We start from the raw sequence: 18,443 nt of genomic DNA, 5'->3' as shown, positions 1-18,443 counted from the left end.
AGATATTATTTTGCATTATAGGGACACAAATGTACTTTATGTGATGTAACTGACTATATAACTGTGGTGAAAGATATAATACTGTGCCTCATGACTAAATATCACAATGAAGTTACAATTATTTTACTTTGCTAAATTTACTATACGTTGTTTTATGTCTCTATACAATATGTGTGAAGGCTGATAGGGATTCAGATCATATAGACACACACAGTGTACATTGAGAGTGTGAAACCTTTTACAATCTCAGAGGTATTTACTAAACATCCAAACAGCAGCAACACACACGCTTTATAATGAGTCCTGGCGCAAGGCCAGCTTCCCTGTTTCACGTGCAGGTTTGATTCAAGTACTTTTTCATGCAGTGTTGACCTGAGCACACACACATTTGGTCCCTACTTCGCTCTACTTCTTCTTCTTTGATGTTTTATGGCAGTTGCCATTCTTTGAGTTGCATTACTGCCTCCTTCTGGCTCAATTCATCTCTGGGTCTTCAGTTCTATTTTTTTAACTAGTCCAGTTGCATTCAAAAGGGAAATATATATCCCAGCAGATCCCTAACCTCAGTCCTCCTTGATCAATGCTACATACCTACTTCACTGAGTGCACCGTGATATTGTGAATGAGTGTAGCATCATGTGTTGCAGGAGTAAAAAAATGTGACGCTGTGATGCTGTAATGATGCTTTTTAATCAGTAGGTGCCATTGTTGCATCTTTTATTCATGGGGCTTGAAGTAAAATAATGACTAATGAATGGCAGTGAATAGTAAAGAGACAGGTGAACATGCAAAACCAACTTAGAAACACACAATGTTATCTGGTCTAAATACACTGAACAGAAGTGGGAGCAAAGATGGATCAGAGGGAGACAGTTTTTAAATGTCAGACAGAAAGAGGAAATATTCTGATAAGATTATAAGAGCTCATTGGCAACTTAATACTTAATAACATGTTTGTAAGGGTAAACATACAAATGACAGTATGTGTAGGACATGAAATATACCAAATAAAGACGATAGTTGGATAGATGGTGTTTGAAGTGCAATTACGATGCTGGTTATCCACATTACACAAAGTCTATAAGACTACACTCTTACTTGGCAAAACAAATGCCAAACATCAATCTGGAGTTGATTCAACAGCCCAGATCTCTGAAAAGAAAAGTGGGTAGCTCAGGCTGCAGGCAAAATGGAGAGACAGTTGGAAAGAGCTTTCTTATATGGAACATTTTACTGCATAATGAGTACTTCTGCTTTTGTTACTTTCATACAGGTGTAGCCTGGAATCACCAGACAAACTCGCAAATGCAGATTTGTTTTTTAACCTCTCTTGATTTTACAGTTTCCAAGGGGTTTATCACTGGCCGCAGAACAGAAACGTGTGACGTACTGCTTAGCTAGTTAATATGGGAAGCCATTTAGGCCATAACTTCATACTCTACCTGCACATACATACATACTACATTTGCACATACATATATATTGAAACTGAGCACTTGCACATACATGCATACTCTCAGTAGTGTATATGAATGTGGAAATGCATATATGTGCAAGTGAAGTATGTTGTTATGGCCTAAACAGCTTCCCATAAGTTCAAGTTCCAGTGAATGTGTCAGCACACCTCTTACTCTATTGATCACCTATATGCCAGTATCAGACCCAACAATGACGGAGCAGTACCAAGCCAGAATGACCACGGAGGCCATTTACAGTGCTGAGCTGATTTATGGAGTTTCCTTGTACACAGATACTGGTAGCTTTGTGGATAAAGCCAGTGCTAATGGATGCTAAATGGAACTGCGCTGAGCTCAGTAAACAGTTCAATTTATTTAGTCAGAGCCAAGATGTGGTCAGATACATAGATTGCATAACTTAGTTTAGAAAATTCTCCACAAAGACTGCAATTTGTATGAATGTCTCTGGATTATGTCCAATAAAGTGATGAAATAAAAGTTGTTTTAGCGAAACTGAATTATTTCAGACAAAAACAGCTGCATACTTAACATGCAGTGAGGCATTACCAAACGAACACAGATTAATTTGTCCTGAACAGACATAATAACAGCTAGTCTCATGCCAGTACTCCAAAACATGAAAACAAGAAATGATGGAATGGAGTGCGTAGAAAACCAATGCGCACACAGTATTCCGGCCCTGCCACACACCGCGCTGGTTCGCTAGCACACAGCTAATCAGAGAATCCACAGGCTCAGACGGCCGACAGCCAACCTCCTCAGACTTCGCATGTTGAATCGGATCAGTCCACGCGGCTCCGGAAGCTTTCAACGCAGCTGAACACACCGAACAGATTTGTTCCCAACCTCGTCCGAGTCTCCCCAAACGCTTCAGACGTCCAACGGTTGGGCCAGTGTGTTCCTGCCTTTAAAGGGCCAAATAATAAAACCAAATAAGGACTTTCTAAAATGTGCTGCGTATGATGAGACATCTCTCTTATGAGCATCTCTCTTCAGTCTCACAGGTGAGCTGAAGATGGTCCAAGCATGGGCCAGTGTATGCCAGGTCTCAAAATATGTTACTCAGTGAGTCTCCAAATTTAGGAAGGTTGCTTTTGGATTATGTCTGTGTCGGACAAAATCTACTGGTAGGTGGGGCAGGAAACAGTGTGCGTAGGTTTTAAGGCACAAACTGTGGGAGCAAGTATAAACATTCTTTGACTGCAGTATATACCTGTACTTCTATACAAATATCTATAAAAGCACGATAATTACATTGTTTACCAACCACCACAGCGTTGACTGGTAAAGTCTTCACCCAGTGCATCCATGTGTGTGTCATAATGGAAAAGACACCCTTTGTAGCAGGAACTAACATGGAAGAAGTTCCAAGTACTTTGAAAGGTGTTTATATGTCTGTGTTTGTCGGTCAGTCAGATTTTATTAGATAATCTTTTTTAATTGTGATAAACCTCCTGTACAAACCATTTCTTAAAAGCCTGTCACACACTGGGTTACTCTGTGATTTTATTAAGGAAGTATAATCAAATTATGGAGTGGAGCCTCAACGCATATTTTGAATGTATGAAGTCTTCCTTGTTAGTCTATAAGGGGGTTTCCCCTGTCGACTAGAAGACACAATTTTAGTTGATATTTCCGGATGTCTGGCAGCACCTTCCTGTAAACCGCAGTAAAAGCAGTAGAGTAATTCCTCACAGAACCAGAGTTCCTGGTATGACTGGACACTCACACAAATCTTTGCCTATAAAAGTAGGTGTCAGTAGTGAATCATTTACTTAAAAAGAGCTGTTCATCAAAGGAATAGGTAGGAGAGACGCTTTAGGAGATGATTTCAGTTATTAATGATTGATCCTAGATAAATGGGGAAATTACCTTTACATTAATTGTGATGATATCAATATGTTGTTCTTTTTTTTTTGCAGTCATCTAGAGACAGTTAACCTAATCGATGCTGAGAATGGTTTTAATTATTCTCTCCCAACCAGGATTTATCTGCCTTCCAGAGTGAAAATGGTGGAATATAAAGTGACCATACAAACTGGAAATCGTGCTGGTGGTAGCACAATAAACAGTACCTACATAAAGCTGGTGGGAACAGATGGGGAGAGCGGCCACACGTGGGCTGAAGGGCCCTTTTCCTTCGCCACAGGACCAGTAAGTCTGAAACATCCTTTTCTAAATGTAAAACATCCTTCCTCAGCTCTACCTTCATGAGATTATACTGTCATGACTGTAGATCTGTTTGTTATGTTGTCTGGTTTTGTCTTGTGTTTTCTTGTATTTGATTTTATGTCTTTGTATCTTGTCTTGTGTCTTGTTTTTCCCATGCCCTCATGTGTCCTTTAAGTTCTGTGTTTTTTCCTATGTTCCCTCTGGCTCCCTCTGTCTATTGCCCTGTTCCCTTCATGTTCTCATGTGCTCCTCCCCTTCGTTGTCTCACCTGTTGGTCCGCCTCACCTGTTCCTCGTCTTGTCATCAGTGTCTGTGTATTTAGTCTCTGTGTTCCCCTCACTCCTTGTCTGGTCATTCTGTCAGGTTGGGGTAAAAGGGGAGACTATGGAAAAGGGGAAGGTGGACCCAAATGCAGTTAAACCCGAGAGGCAAGGCGTGGGGAACAAAAGGCGAGCTTTATTTAAAAGCTGAACACAAAAACAGAAGCAGGCAAAGTAGCAAATGAAAGCGAGGCAAAGTAGCAAATTAAAGCAGGGCAAAGTGGCAACTAAAAGGCAAGCCAAAGTACAAAGAAAAAGGCAAAGTTCAAATCAAAAATGCAAAATGCAAAACTCCAAAAACACATACCGTGGGGGAACAAGGAACAGACAGAGGCAGAGGCACAGGAAATGGAGCATGGAGCATGGACAAAGACGGACGCTGACAAGAACAACATACATACCCCCCAAAAGCACCCAAAAATAGCGTAAAAATGTAATTTTTAAAATGTATTCAGATTTTCTTACATCTGGCGGGTTGGGCGCTGTTTAGCCCAGTGGGTAGAGCGGGCGTCCCATGTGCAGAGGCTTTGTCCTCACTGCAGCGGACCCAGGTTTTACTCCCAGCCTGTGGCCCTTTGCTGCGTGTCACTCCCCTCTCTCTCACCCTGTTTCCTGTCAAAATCTTCATCTGTTCTGTCAATAAAGCCATAAAGGCCAAAAAATAAGATCTGGCGGGCCAAACCTAATTTTAGGTTTTCCAGGAAACTGTATTAATGTTTATATACTGAAGACTGTGTTAGACAAATTACTTTGAAAATACTAGAAACAGTGCTCAATCATGTCTCTGACTCTGTTTTTTGAGTTTGAAATTATTTTCCCATTTTTGTTTCACATGCAATGCACACATAAACTAATAGTGTGTTAAAGTGTTAAAACAAGGTTGAAACTCAGTGACATTAAACTTCTTCATTTTGCCAGAATACGTCCAGGAACTTTGGAAGGAGGATGCTTTCTTTGGCACCAGTTTCTGAACGCCATGATGCTCAGATTTTGCACCACCCTGCCCTGTAACTTTCAGTTACTGATGACATGGTCTCCCTCTGTGGAAAGTGTAGTTTGAAAGCTGAAATGAAGGTGATTGTCTTGACCTTGGTGGTCTAAGTATTGGGGTCATGTTGTGACCCATGACGATTCAATTTGGCAATGCATGTTGCATTTACATGTTTAATTTGTATGTGTAATATTCACACTGAATGCACTTGAGTCAAATCATTTTTCATCCTCCCTAATATTTTCCACAGAAAGGCAACATATTCCTGGTTGACTACAAACTTTTGGATGGGGTGGAAACAAACACCATCAATGGTAAGAAGCAGTTCTTGATGGCTCCCCTCGTGCTGCTCCACAAAACCCCTGATAATCAGCTGATGCCAATCGCTATTCAGGTGGGACTAGCACCAAATACAGCCAGTGATGAAGCTGTCAAGTATATTTACATGACATACACGTACTGATGAAATTATGTATCTCCACTTCAACAGTATTTCAAACTAGACAAACATGTTAAGCACAACAGATATGTCACAAATATTCAAACATACCAAAAAACCTTTATCGATACAAGCAATGGATCAAATGGACTGAATGAACCTCATCCTCTTTCCTTCTCCTGCAGCTGAAGCAGACTCCAGCAGACGACAACCACATCTTCTTTCCTACTGATTCTAAGTATGACTGGTTGATGGCCAAGATCTTTGTGAGAAGTGCAGATTTCAACATGCATCAACTCAATGTTCACCTGCTGCGCACTTACCTGCTGGCTGAAGTGTTCACAGTGTCACTGCTGCGCAATGTGCCCATGGTGCAACCTCTGTACAAGGTAAGTGTGAGGGAGATACTGAACCTACTGTAGTTTTAGTCTATTCTAACTGCTGATATTTGTTTTTTAGCTTTCTGACTTGGTTGACAAATAATAACAAAGTTCCTTCTCTCCCTCAGATCCTCATACCTCACACTCGCTACACTCTGCAAATAAACATCATGGCTCGACTGCTTCTGATATCTAAGACAGGAGTTTTCACAAAGGTATGAAAAGACCAACATGCCCAGTAGAACAATATCATCTACAGTATTCCTTCACTGACTGTTTTCCTCACAAATGTGACTGATCCCTAGTATGCAGCATCTGGTGGAGAGGGTATGATCACAATCCTGAAGAGATCCATGTCCTCGATGACCTACAGCTCCCTCTGTATACCAGATGACATTGCTGAGCGTGGACTGGAGGATGTACCAAACCTCTACTACAGGGATGATGGACTCCGGCTTTGGGATATCATTAACAGGTACTATATGCATTATGATCTGAGGTCTTAGTTACATGAAGTCACTGTCTTAGTCTTTACAGTGTAAAGACTAAGACAGTGGTAGGGTTTGTCAGAGGCCATGAAATAAGAACAAAACAAAAAGGCTGGTAACATCTATTTAAAATGCCGTTTACAGAAGCCAGCAGGAGAGTTAGACTGTAAAGTCAATTTGACACAATGACCAAACTGTGTGATAAGTACATCACGTGATGAACACATGTGATGTAAGCTTATGTGAAGAAACAGCTGTGAAAGGAATGATTATAATTTTGAGCATCATATCTCCTGCGGTAACTTGTTTCAGTGACATAATTTGATCTATTTGTTCTGTTAGCATTACAAGTGTGTTTCTACTGCAGTGTGTATAAAAATGTGTAAGTCAGTTAGGAATGTGTTTTATTTCTCAAAGGTTTGTGCAGGGAGTGCTCGGCTACTACTACAAGAATGATGCTGAGGTCAAGCAAGACTCTGAACTGCAGAAGTGGATTTCGGACATTTTTGTTCATGGATTCCTCTCCAAGAAAAACACAGGTGGGCTTTACTGAAAAACAAATCCTAATGGTGAAATATGTGCTCATTAATGTACCATTTTATTGTGAAAGTTCAAATATGAATTAACTTTTAATCTAATTATCTAAACACAATATTCTTTTTAATTTTCAGGAATTCCTCATTAATCTTCAATTTATATTTGGAAGTTCTTCGAAAACTTGCACTCTAATTTTAAGGAAGGGAAAAGGGAAGCAGTTCAGAGAAAGAGAAAGTTATTTTTCTAAACTGCCTCCCCTTTCAGAGAAAGGATCTAGTGAGTTCACTCAGTGCCCAAGACTTCTAAAATGACTAGAAGGAAGCAGTTAAGAGAAATAAATCCCTTTGCTTCTGAACCGCTTCCGTTTTTTGTTGTTTTTGGAATCTTGGGCAATGAGTGAACTGAAAGCAGACTGTTCCCCTTTATCTCGGCAAGAGGTCGTCGGCGAAGCTGACCTACGTTCACACTTGTTCTAATGACCATAGAAGACAACGTTATTATTAGGGATGTCCCGATCAGGTTTTTTTTACCCTGATCCCGATCCGAGTCCTTTAATATTCAGTATCTGCCGATACCAAGTCCCGATCCGATACCTAGCCTGAACTAATATTTTCGTAGATAATACAACTGCATTAAGAAAACAAAGTACCTGCATCCAAGCTGTTCCTTAATAGTTTTTTTTATTTTGTTGAAACAAAGTATATACTTTCAAATGGCTCTTTGCATATGTTACTGCAACACTGGCCTACCATCTTCCTTGTGTTAGCAGGTGAGTCTGTGACGCTGCACTGTGACAGCAGACCCTTGTGTACAGCCAGCTGACGTATGTGCAAGACGCAGCCCACGCTTCATACTTCCATATCATCCGATGCTTTTATCATATTCCTTACGTTGACACTTAAAATGACGTGGACGCGTTGCTTGTTTATTTCACACGTGTTCAGCGTCTTCTCGGTTGCCAGTTTTACATGCTCTGCTGTATGAGACCCACAAAACTAGTGCGCATACCAGCAAGTTGTAACTCAAAAGTGGAGTCAATGTAATGTAATGCCGAGATGGTAGGACATACCAGGGATTCAAAAACTCCAGATGACGAAGAAAACCCTGACCCTCTACCACAGAGATGAGCTGGTTATCCAGAGCGATTAATTTAATTACCTTCTCCATAATTTTTTTGGCCATGTCACTGTCTCGAGGGTATTTCTCTTTTACTTTTGAAAGTATCTGCAAGTGTTTGCTGCTTCGGTGTCTTTGCCTGTATTGCTTGAGTGAACTCATTGTATTCTTTGAGTGTTTGTTTTTTATTTGCCGTATCAAATGAGTAGTATAAATGTCTATTTTGTTGCCCTCTCATGAAATGGTCGTACATATACATATTTCCTGTCCTACCAGGAATCTAAACATGGTAAGGTGCTCTTGAGAGTGACCTTTCAGTTCCACATGTGGTTGGGGAAAGTCCCAGAGGGAGGGGCAGCTATTCAAAGGTCCCAGGTATGGTGCTTAATCCTAAGTGGTGCAGACAGAAGATTAGGCATCAGAGGAGCGAAGGCTGCAAGAGGAGGTGTGGCGGTGGAGCAGGTGAGTGGGGTGGGAAGGGGCCTGGTTATGGATGACTCTATGAGTGAAAATTTTGAATTGGATCCATTGTGGGGCTAGGAGCCTGTAGAGGTTCAAGCTAGTTTTTGTCACTGGTTACCACAAGCCCCATTGACACTTCCAGAGGGCAGAATTTAGGGGGCGGCCACCCTGGTTCGGATGCAGGCTTGAGATCTGTTTCAATAAAGATTGCTCTATCATTCCACCTAGCCTTGCCTCCGCAGAATTTTTTCATCATCAAACTATACACCGACACCTTCGATGAAGACAGGCCAGAAACAACAATATCTTTGTCATTTTCTAGGATGCATGGTGTGTCAGGATCTTAATAACAACACATTATAACTGCATCCATATGATTATAAACTGTCGATGGACACATGCTTAGATTAATGCTCTTAGATTAAGTGTAAACACGTAAAAAAAAAAATTTAAAAAACCAGATATCAAGATCATGATGTGTACCAACACGCCTCTTTTGGTTCCACAGCACTTGGTTTAGTGTGAACACAACAAAGGCGGAGAAAGGGCAAATCTTGGTTGCAGCGATTATGCAGAGTCTCTGTGTGAAAAGGGCTACAGATGCATTCAGCCAAAGGTCACCAGTTAACAAGGTCACTGGTTCACCTGGAACACGGTTAAACTGAAACACTTGCAGTGCAGTATTTCCTGTTCTTTAAAAATGTCAGAACAAACTTTTATGATGTCAGATGATAACCTTTTATAAGGAAATGGCACACACAAACTTGGATTGATCCGATAAAAGTATAAAAACGAACATTCGGTTGATCAGATATGGAGTATGGAGAGATACAGATAAAGTTGCTTTTACTCGGCAATACTGCAATACTTTTTTTATGTAACTTCAAACAGATATCTCAACTTTTTTCCATCAACTTGGGCAGCTGATTCTCAGCACAGTTGACTTACTGGTACTGACTGAACATCATGTGATCAAAAGTGCCGTTCATCATATGAACTCATTAACAGATAAGAAAAATGCTTTATGAAATAATTTCACTTTGTAACACCTGGACTAAATGTTGCTATGAAATCAGCACAGAAAGTTTTTTTTGCAATCAGGTTCATGTATAATGAAAGTTAACCTAATTGGTGCTGAGATAGTTTTTTTATTATTCTTGTTATGATATCAACAGAGGCCGAACCCAAAATGCACGACTCGAGACTCAGGCAGCTTTAGTACAGTCAATATTTATTGTAATATTAGGAATCGTAGTGGGTAGTAGAAACGACGACTCGTGGCTTGGCGTCCCCTGGAGGCAATGGCGGCGCCGCGTAGCCACGCCACAGGGAAGCACAGGAACCCGGGCGGGCACGTAGATGTCGATGACTCGACCCAAAACGTAGGCAGGGGCTTTAGACTGGTAGGCAGGCAGGCAGGCGGGAAGGAAGGAGCAGTAGAAACACTGGGACACAAGGAGATACAGGTCAGCAAACAAAGCTACACAAGCAAATGGCTCGAATGAGCAGAACTCAACAGGAGGAGCCAGGATCGAGAACTCAGTATACCGCTATGACTGATAGTAGGATCTGGCGATGAGTGACTGAAGGTCCAGAGGCTTTATGGAGGAGTTGATTGCTGGATGTGTCCCACCTGGTGCTTCCTACAGGAGAGAGTAGCCACGCCCATGCACAGACAACACAGACAGGGGAGGGGGAGACAGGAGGATCAGACAGACACAGGGAGAGAGACAACACAGGGAGAGAAGATACTGCCGAGACCCAGATCATGACAATTCTCTCCCAATCAGGATTCTTCTGCTTTTCAGAGTGGAAATGGTGGATTATGAATTGTCCGTGTTCACAGGTAGCCTCAACCGTGCCACCACTTATAACGATGTCTACATTAAGCTGGTGGGCACAGATGGAGAGAGCCACCGTACCCATCTCATAGACTACAAAGTTTCTTTAGCCTTCATCAGAGGAGCAGTAAGTCTGAAATATCCTTCTCTTAATGTACAACAAGCTTCTTAAACCATCTCAGACTCATATGCAGCATTAACCATTCTTCTACTCTCAGTCACTGTATGTCAATCATTTTAACCGTTTTTGGTTATTAAATAAACGTATTTATTTATATTTGTTCATGGATTCCTCTCCAAGGAAAGCACAAGTGGGCTTTGAATAAAAACTTAACCCTAATGATGATAAATGTGCACATTAATGTACCATTTTATTAATGTAGTTATCTAAACACAATATTCTTTTTAATTCACAGGTATTTCTCAGAGCTTCACCTCTGTGGCTGAGTTGGTTCGTCACCATGGTGATCTTCACCTGCTCAGCACAGCATGCGGCTGTCAACTCTGGACAGGTGAATATTTTTAATCTAAGCCTATAGCCATGCCAAATGAGGCTGTACTTTGACACTAATATACTCAGGTATGATGTTTCCTAAGGTCACTTTCTTAGTTTACATTTGGTACAAAAGCATGATGTCTTGGTTCCACAAACGTTTGTGTATGGAGGCAAGTCAACTGAAGGTCCATTCATTCCTATAGAATCTCTATATAAAAAAAATAAAAAAAAAATAAAAAACATTTCTGTAAGGATACATTTCCTTGCGTTTGACACTAGGGGCATTATCCGTATATTTACAGATCTACGGACACCAGTCACACATATTCGTGAAAACTAGGAGTAAAACAATACAGCTAAGGCTGGTGTCTTAGAGTATGTTTTCCCAGAGTGTGAAACTTGTGTATGTTTTACGTACACAAAAAAACTAATATAATATGAGCTAAAACACAACAGGTGTGGGAAAGTCATCTGTCAATCATTCATTGCAGTATGACTCTGATGGCTGGATGCAACGTCCTCCACCAACCAAAAAGCGGACAACAAATGAGGACACAATGCTGGACACATTCCCTGATGTCAACACAACAGTTCATGTAATGGCCACTGTGTGGCTACTCAGCAAGCAGTCCACTGACTTTGTAAGTGACAAGACTTCACGAAAAATGTATGAATATAAATATTATTTATGTAAAGTATTTATATAGATCTATATATTATTACAGCTATAATACTCACTTTCAATAACTGCACACTATGTTACCAATAGTCTATGTTTGATAACCATTCAAATGATTCTAAAAAAAATAAAAAATAAATGTATGATCTCTTCAGGTGCCTCTTGACCATTACCCAAAGCACCATTTCACTGAGGAGACTCCCTGCAAGCTGATAAAGGAATTTCAAGGAAAGGTTAAAGAAATTGAAGCTTGCGTCAAAGTCAGAAACGAAAAACTGAAAGTTCAATTCACATACTTGATTCCAACGGAGGTAGAAAATAGTGTGTCCCTTTAAGTATCAGATGGAGTGAGCTCCTCAGCTGTGGGCAAAAGTCAGGTTCAGACTAACAAAAGTGAGAAATGATGTGCATGTTGTGTTTTTAACCGATAACTGTACATCTGAATGTGATGCTTCTCATACAGACGAATTGATTCATCTGTGGTCAAAATGTGGAAATCCACAGTATAAAACGTATGTTGTTAATAAATATACAGGACATCTAATAAAACTAAATTACTGGGGGTAAGATATTATTTTGCATTATAGGGATGTAAAGTCTACTTTATGTGATAACTGACTATATAACTGTTGTGAAAGATATACTACTGTGCCTGAAGACTAAATATCACATTGAAGTTACAATTATTTCGCTTTGCTAAATTTACTACATGTTGTTTTATGTATCTATACAATATGTATAAAGCCTGATAGGGATTCAGATCATATAGACACACACATACACACAGAGCCTACATTTAAGAGTTTGATTTCTGAATGAAAAATGTAATTTAACTCTGTATTTTTTACCCTGCAGATCTGACCATTTTACAAACATTACCAATGTTATGATATATTTAACTTAACACAAAGTATTCATGTAACGATTTATATAGTGTCAATGTGTGTATTTAAATGCCTGTCAACCAAACTGACATGCATGCAAGTTCCTGCTCTGTGTTTGGACTTGTGGTGGCATTGCCTCAATAGAGAAAAGATATATCTTCTGTTGTTGTTTCAGTTTTTAATGTCATTGGATTCAGGCTGCAGAGCTGTAGGTACAGCTCTTTCAATGTTGAGAACAGAGTGTGAAAACTTCCTTACAATCTCAGATGTTTTTACTAAATAACATCGCTTTATAATGAATCCTGGCGTGAGGCCTGCTGTTTCACATGCAGGATTAACTCATGTACCTTTTTATGCAGTGTTGACCTGAACACACACACACATTTGGTCCCTATTTCACTCCTTCTTGTTCTTCTTTGGTGTTTTATGGCAGTAATGAGGTAATGATGCTTTTAATCAGTAGGTGCCATTGTTGGTTATCCACATTGCACACAGTCTATAAGACTACACTCTTACTTGGCAAAACAAATGCCAAACATCAATCTGGAGTTGATTCAACAGCCCAGATCTCTGAAAAGAAAAGTGGGTAGCTCAGGCTGCAGGCAAAATGGAGAGACAGTTTGACATTGACATTTTACTGCATATTGAGTACTTCTACTTTTGATACATAAAGGTGTAGCCTGGAATCACCAGACAAACTCACAAATGCAGATTTGTTTTTTTAACCTCTCTCTTGATTTTCAGTTTCCAAGGGGTTTATCACTGGCCGCAGACCAGAAATGTGTGACGTACTGCTCAGCTAGTTAATATGGGACGCCTTTTAGGCCATAACTTCATACTACACTTGCACATACATCTTGCTCTATTGCTCACCTATATGCCAGTATCAGGCCCAACAATGACAGAGCAGTAGCCTACCCAGCCAGAGGAGGATTTACATTTCTGAGGTGATCTATGGAGTTTCCTGGGAGACAGATACTGGTAGCTTTGTGGCTAAAGCCAGTGCTAATGGAGGCTAAATGTAAATGCCTTTAGCTCAGTAAGCAGTCCAATTTATTGAGTCGGAGCCAAAACGATACATGTATCGCCTAATTATGTTTAGAAAATTGTCCACACAGACTGTAGTTTGTGTGAACTCCCTGGATTATATCCAATAAAATGAGGAAAAAAAGGTGTTAGTGCTCATGTAACTCAGATATGCAGTATAGCCAGTTACGGTTCAACTTTCTTTAAGTAGAATTTACTTCCTCAACCTGCTCCAGCTTTCAGTTTTATGTTACTTCAACCAGACAGGTTTTGGATATGTCAAAGATAAGAACTTTATTTCCTGGTCTTTTTTTCGAGGAGAATCACTTATGACATACAAGCGCTGATGAAATGATGTATCTCCACTTCAACAGTATTTCAAACTAGGCAAACATGTCAAGCACAACAGATATGTCGCAAGTTTTCAAACATACCACAAAACCTTTATTGATACGAGCAATGGATCAAATGGAATGGATGAACCTCATCCTCCTTCCTTCTCCTGCAGCTGAAGCAGACTCCAGCAGACTACAACCCCATCTTCTTTCCTACTGATTCTGAGTATGACTGGTTGATGGCCAAGATCTTTGCGACAAGTTCAGATATCAACATGCATCAACTCAAGGTTCACCTGCTGCACACTCACCTGCTGGCTGAAGTGTTTGCAGTGTCACTGCTGCACAACTTACCCATGGTGCATCCTCTGTACAAGGTAAGGTGAGGGAAAATACTGAACTTTATGTAGTTGTACTCATTTCAACTTGCTTATTTTTTTTTATTTTCCAAAGTTAAGGAACCAACTTTTACACAAACATTTAGTTTGTATATAATCCTAAGTATTTCACACTAAAGCATCAAGATTTCTGTCTTTGTTAACAAGTAATGACAAAGTTTCTTCTCTCTTTCAGCTCCTCATACCTCACACTTGCTACACTCTGCATGTCAACATTATGGCTCGACATTCTATGTATGAAGCAACTAACACATCCAGTGGAACATTACGTAAACAATGGGCCTCATTCATGAACCGTTCTTACGAACAAATTTGTTCTTAAGTCCCACTTACGAAGATTTTACGAAGATTGTGGCATTCATGAATTTTTTCTTATCTAGGATTTTTTCTTTGGCAAGAACAAATCCTACGAACACTCAGGAGTACTCTTACGCATATTTCAGTGCCGAAATGTTGGCATGGTTGTGTTTTCTTCTCTTGTGTAGTTCAATAAAATGCAATATTACAGTGATAATTCTGTCATATTTATTCATTTATTTATTTCATATTTTTGGTAATTTACAAAGAATTTAAATTCTAAAATAAATTAAATGTGCCAATGATTTAAGATAAATCAAGTAAATTGGAAACATGCCATCAATTAGTAACCCCCCCCACCCTATTTATACGTGGCATTTCTCCATCCAAGGCCCGCAAAACAATGGCATATATATTGCTCCTGCGGCTTTCACCAATGTAAGAACACAGCTGCGAACAATTCTGAGGCTTACGAACGAGTTGGTGAATCTGACGTAGGGTTTTCTTAAGGAACCTCTTAAGAACAACTTAAGAAAGAATCTAAGAAGATTCTAAAGAAGATATTGGTGAATGAGACCCAATGTTTCTTTATTTTCAATATCATGTACAGTATTTTCCTCACATAATTGACTGTTCCGTAGTTTGCAGCATCTAGTGGAGAGGGTATGATTGAAATCCTGAAGAGATCACTGTCTTCGATGACCTACAGCTCACTCTGTATACCAGATGACATTGCTGAGCGTGGACTGGGGGATGTGCCAAACTTCAACTACACAGATGATGGACTTCCAAGAAGGAAGGATGTTGCTTACGCAAGACAAAATGGAAACTCATGTTATTGACCCTGAGGCTGAAGTTAGCTAGCTAGATAGTTAGATACTCCTGCTGACAGAACTTAAAATCTCACCACAGAGTACTTGCTGATGAACTTACCTTAAAACCACCACTTTCATATGTATGACAGTGGTGGTTTTAAGGGAAGTATAAAAAATGTAAGGAATAATAGAACTAGAAATATGTTTCAAACTTTGTTTCACCACATTTCTCCAAGGTTTGTGCATCAAGTGCTCACACACTACTACAAGAATAATGCTGAGGTCAAGCAAGACTCTGAACTGCAGGAGTGGGTTTGGGACATTTTTGAACATGGATTCCTTTCTTCAAGATGCACAAGTAGGCTTAGCTTAAACCCTAATGAGGATAAATCTCCACATTTATGTACCATTTTATTATCAAAATGTGAGCATAATACACGTTTATTTAGCCATCTAGATGTTTAAAGTAATGGATTTTTTTTATTTTTAATTATCAGGATTTCCTGAGAGCTTCACCTCTGTGGCTGAGTTGGTCAAGTTCGTCACCATGGTGATCTTCACCTGCTTAGCACAACACGCGGTTGTCAACTCTGGACAGGTGAATCTTTTCATGGTATTTTTGGGAAATGGGTTGATGAGCTTTAGCAGATTTCTCAACAATGAAAGGAGAATAATACATTCTGGCCAAAAATGCTTAAGGGTTGGGAAGTTATTCTACAAGCATTTTTGTAGAAAATCGTTGAACATCTTGGCAGCAAGCTATAAATCAAATGCTCTGAAAAATAAAATAAAAAGTCCAGTAATGTTGGCTATTGCAGGCCTCCAATAAGCTACATGGAGAGACAACCTGTCTATTGACCTATGTACTTACTGTACCTGCCTGTGTCCACCCTTTGCATTCTGCACTCATTGCGTGTGACTGGTGTCTATGGATGTATTTTTAAAGCTATTAGCAAGCTAGTGGCACAAGACTGGCAGTGCAACCAAGTTTTCCCATACTAACATTCTAGCTTGACTGCAGTGAGAGGAGTGGCTCTGGAGAGAGGCCTGAAGGGAGGAGTAGGATGTTTTCAGTTGCTTTTAGAGTAAAATAGACGTTAAACAGCGGGGGGGGGGGGGGGGGGGGGGGGGGTTAGAGCAAAGCTATCTTGTGATTAAGTTGTTATCATAGTGTGTACTTGGGTTCTCAGTCAGATCCTCCATATGTAGGAAAGAATTTCCCCCTTTGGCATGGACATTGGGTTTTTGGGTTTAAAAGCTGCACACTTAAGGAAAGGGGAAATCTTGAACGCATATATTGCCTCTTTAATTTATCATTTGTTAATCATTCATTGCAGTATGACTATGGTGGCTGGATGCCCAACGCTCCTACCTCCCTGCAACGTCCTCCACCAACCAAAAAGGGGACAACAAACAAGGCAACGATGCTGGACACGTTCCCTGACGTCAACACAACAGTTAATGGAATAGCCGCCGTGTGGCTACTCAGCAAGCAGTCCATTGACTTTGTAAGTGACCAAACGTCATGAAAAATTACATAAACCATATTAATGTTTAAGTTGTGTAAAGTACTGTAGGTCAACATTTCACCACAGCCAAAATATCATCCTGCTCACTTACTGCAACTGTAATACATACTTGTTACATAATTGTTTTTTAAATGTATCATCAGGTCTGTCTTGGCAACTATCCAGAGGAGCGCTTCACTGAGGAGATTCCCCACGAGCTGATAAAGGAATTTCAAGGAAGGCTTAAAGCGTTAAGTAATGCAGGAGTCAGAAGAAGGAGTCTGGATGTCCCATGCACATAGAATCCAACAAAGGTAGAAAATAGTGTGTCCCTTTGAGTATCAGATGGTGTGATCTCCTCAGCGGTGAGGCAACAGTCAGGTTCACATTAATAAAAGTGAGAGAGGATCTGCAAGTTCTGTTTTGAACTGATAACTGTATCTGTATGTAATCATTGTAAGCTGAACTTTCTCTTTTTTTTAATACAGCCGACTTGATTTAACTGTAGTAAAAAAAAAATGCTGTTTTGAATCCTAATTCATGTCATGAATCACATTTTCTCAATGAATATGAGGGCATTTAATCAAAATAAATTGCTGAAGGAAAAATCATCTTTGAATTATGACGGGGAATGCTTCAGAAGTAAACTGTGCCTTCTGGCTGTTTGTCACGTCATTAAATTCACTATATGCTGTTAAATAAACCAGTTTCATTTTCAGGTCAGGATGAGAGTCTTTACTGTGTTTTTCTGTCATTTACAGTCTTTCATGTTTTCTAACACCTTTATGTGTGTTTCACTGTTGGAGCAGTGTCCAGACAGACAGTGGGAGCAGAGCAGAGACGGAGATGTCACTTGAGTTGACAACAGGATGTGTTGTAATATGGTGCGTCTGTTTCTTTTTTTAATTCTTTTTTAGAAAAGTAATACCGAAAGCAGTCATTCCTCGAATCAGAGAAAATACTCACATTTAAGTGGCTGTAATCGGGGAATCTGAAACTTTTTTCCATTAATCGCCCAAAGAGTGGGCGATTAATGTCTTAGCTAATTAACTAGTTACTTTACAATATATGTTTATGGTTTTAAAAGGCCAGATAGGGATTTAGATCATATAGATTACAGGTAAACACACACACACACAATGTTTTTTACTCTAAACATCTGCCCATTTCTATGTTATAATAACTTTAATTTAGCACAAAGTATTCACATAACAAATTATACAGTGTCAATGTGTGTATTTAAAGACCTGTCAATCAATCTGACTGCATGCAAGTTCCTGTTCTGTGTTTTGACTTGTGCTGGCATTGCTTTAATAAAACCAGATATTAAGTCTGTTGTTATTACAGTTTTTAATGTCACTGATTTTAGGCGGCACAGCTGCATGTACAGTTTTTTTTAAATGTTGAGAACAAAGTATGAAACTTTAACAAACTATTTACTAAATATCCAAACAGCAACAGATTTAAATCTGAGCAGAGACATGACAAGATGTTTGGTGATGGTTTGAGCGTGGCTTCATGAGTCGCAGAAGTACATCATGTGATGCTGCAATGGTGTGGTGTAATGATTGTTTTCATATTGGTATGTGGAAGTGTTGTATGTTTTTCTCATGGGGTTTAAAAGACAAATAATATGTAAGGGTTTTTTGGTGGAGCAGAACTTGTAGCAAATGTGAAAATAGACCCTAACCGGTGCAAAACAAATTAAAAAACACACAATGTTATCTGGTCTAAAAAAAAATATTGTACAATAAATAGAACTAGGAGGAAAGATGGATGAG

General features: G+C 39.6%; 1 protein-coding gene and 1 pseudogene across 2 annotated transcripts; both read left to right on the top strand.

Annotated features, from left to right (window-relative positions):
- The first annotated feature begins 1,668 nt into the window (after positions 1 to 1,668).
- LOC115589934 (hydroperoxide isomerase ALOXE3-like) lies at positions 1,669 to 18,152 on the top strand (annotated as a pseudogene).
- On the top strand, positions 9,656 to 15,469 carry LOC115580581 (arachidonate 15-lipoxygenase B-like). 2 transcript variants are annotated; one of them, XM_030415097.1, is made up of 5 exons: positions 9,656 to 10,351; positions 10,641 to 10,736; positions 11,212 to 11,361; positions 13,818 to 14,021; positions 14,981 to 15,469. In XM_030415097.1, exons 1-5 carry the CDS (start codon positions 10,199 to 10,201, stop codon positions 15,179 to 15,181), a joined length of 804 nt encoding a protein of 267 aa, XP_030270957.1. In that variant the 5' UTR covers positions 9,656 to 10,198; the 3' UTR covers positions 15,182 to 15,469. The 2 variants fall into 2 exon arrangements, with proteins under 2 accessions (XP_030270957.1, XP_030270965.1); XM_030415105.1 differs by lacking the exon at positions 14,981 to 15,469 and adding an exon at positions 14,218 to 14,391.
- Positions 18,153 to 18,443: the final 291 nt, after the last annotated feature.

Source organism: Sparus aurata, chromosome 1, assembly GCF_900880675.1.
Source record: "Sparus aurata chromosome 1, fSpaAur1.1, whole genome shotgun sequence".
NCBI classification, from domain to species: domain Eukaryota; kingdom Metazoa; phylum Chordata; class Actinopteri; order Spariformes; family Sparidae; genus Sparus; species Sparus aurata.
Note: the sequence above shows the minus strand (reverse complement) of the source record. Positions and strands in the feature narration are given on the sequence as shown.

Coding starts and splice junctions, on each gene's coding strand:
- LOC115580581 (XM_030415097.1), top strand. CDS start 10,199: ATGGTGGATTATGAATTGTCCGTGTTCACAGGTAGCCTCAACCGTGCC. Junction 10,737..11,211: donor CGGCTGTCAACTCTGGACAG/GTGAATATTTTT, acceptor CATTCATTGCAG/TATGACTCTGATGGCTGGAT. Junction 14,022..14,980: donor TGGTGCATCCTCTGTACAAG/GTAAGGTGAGGG, acceptor ACTGTTCCGTAG/TTTGCAGCATCTAGTGGAGA.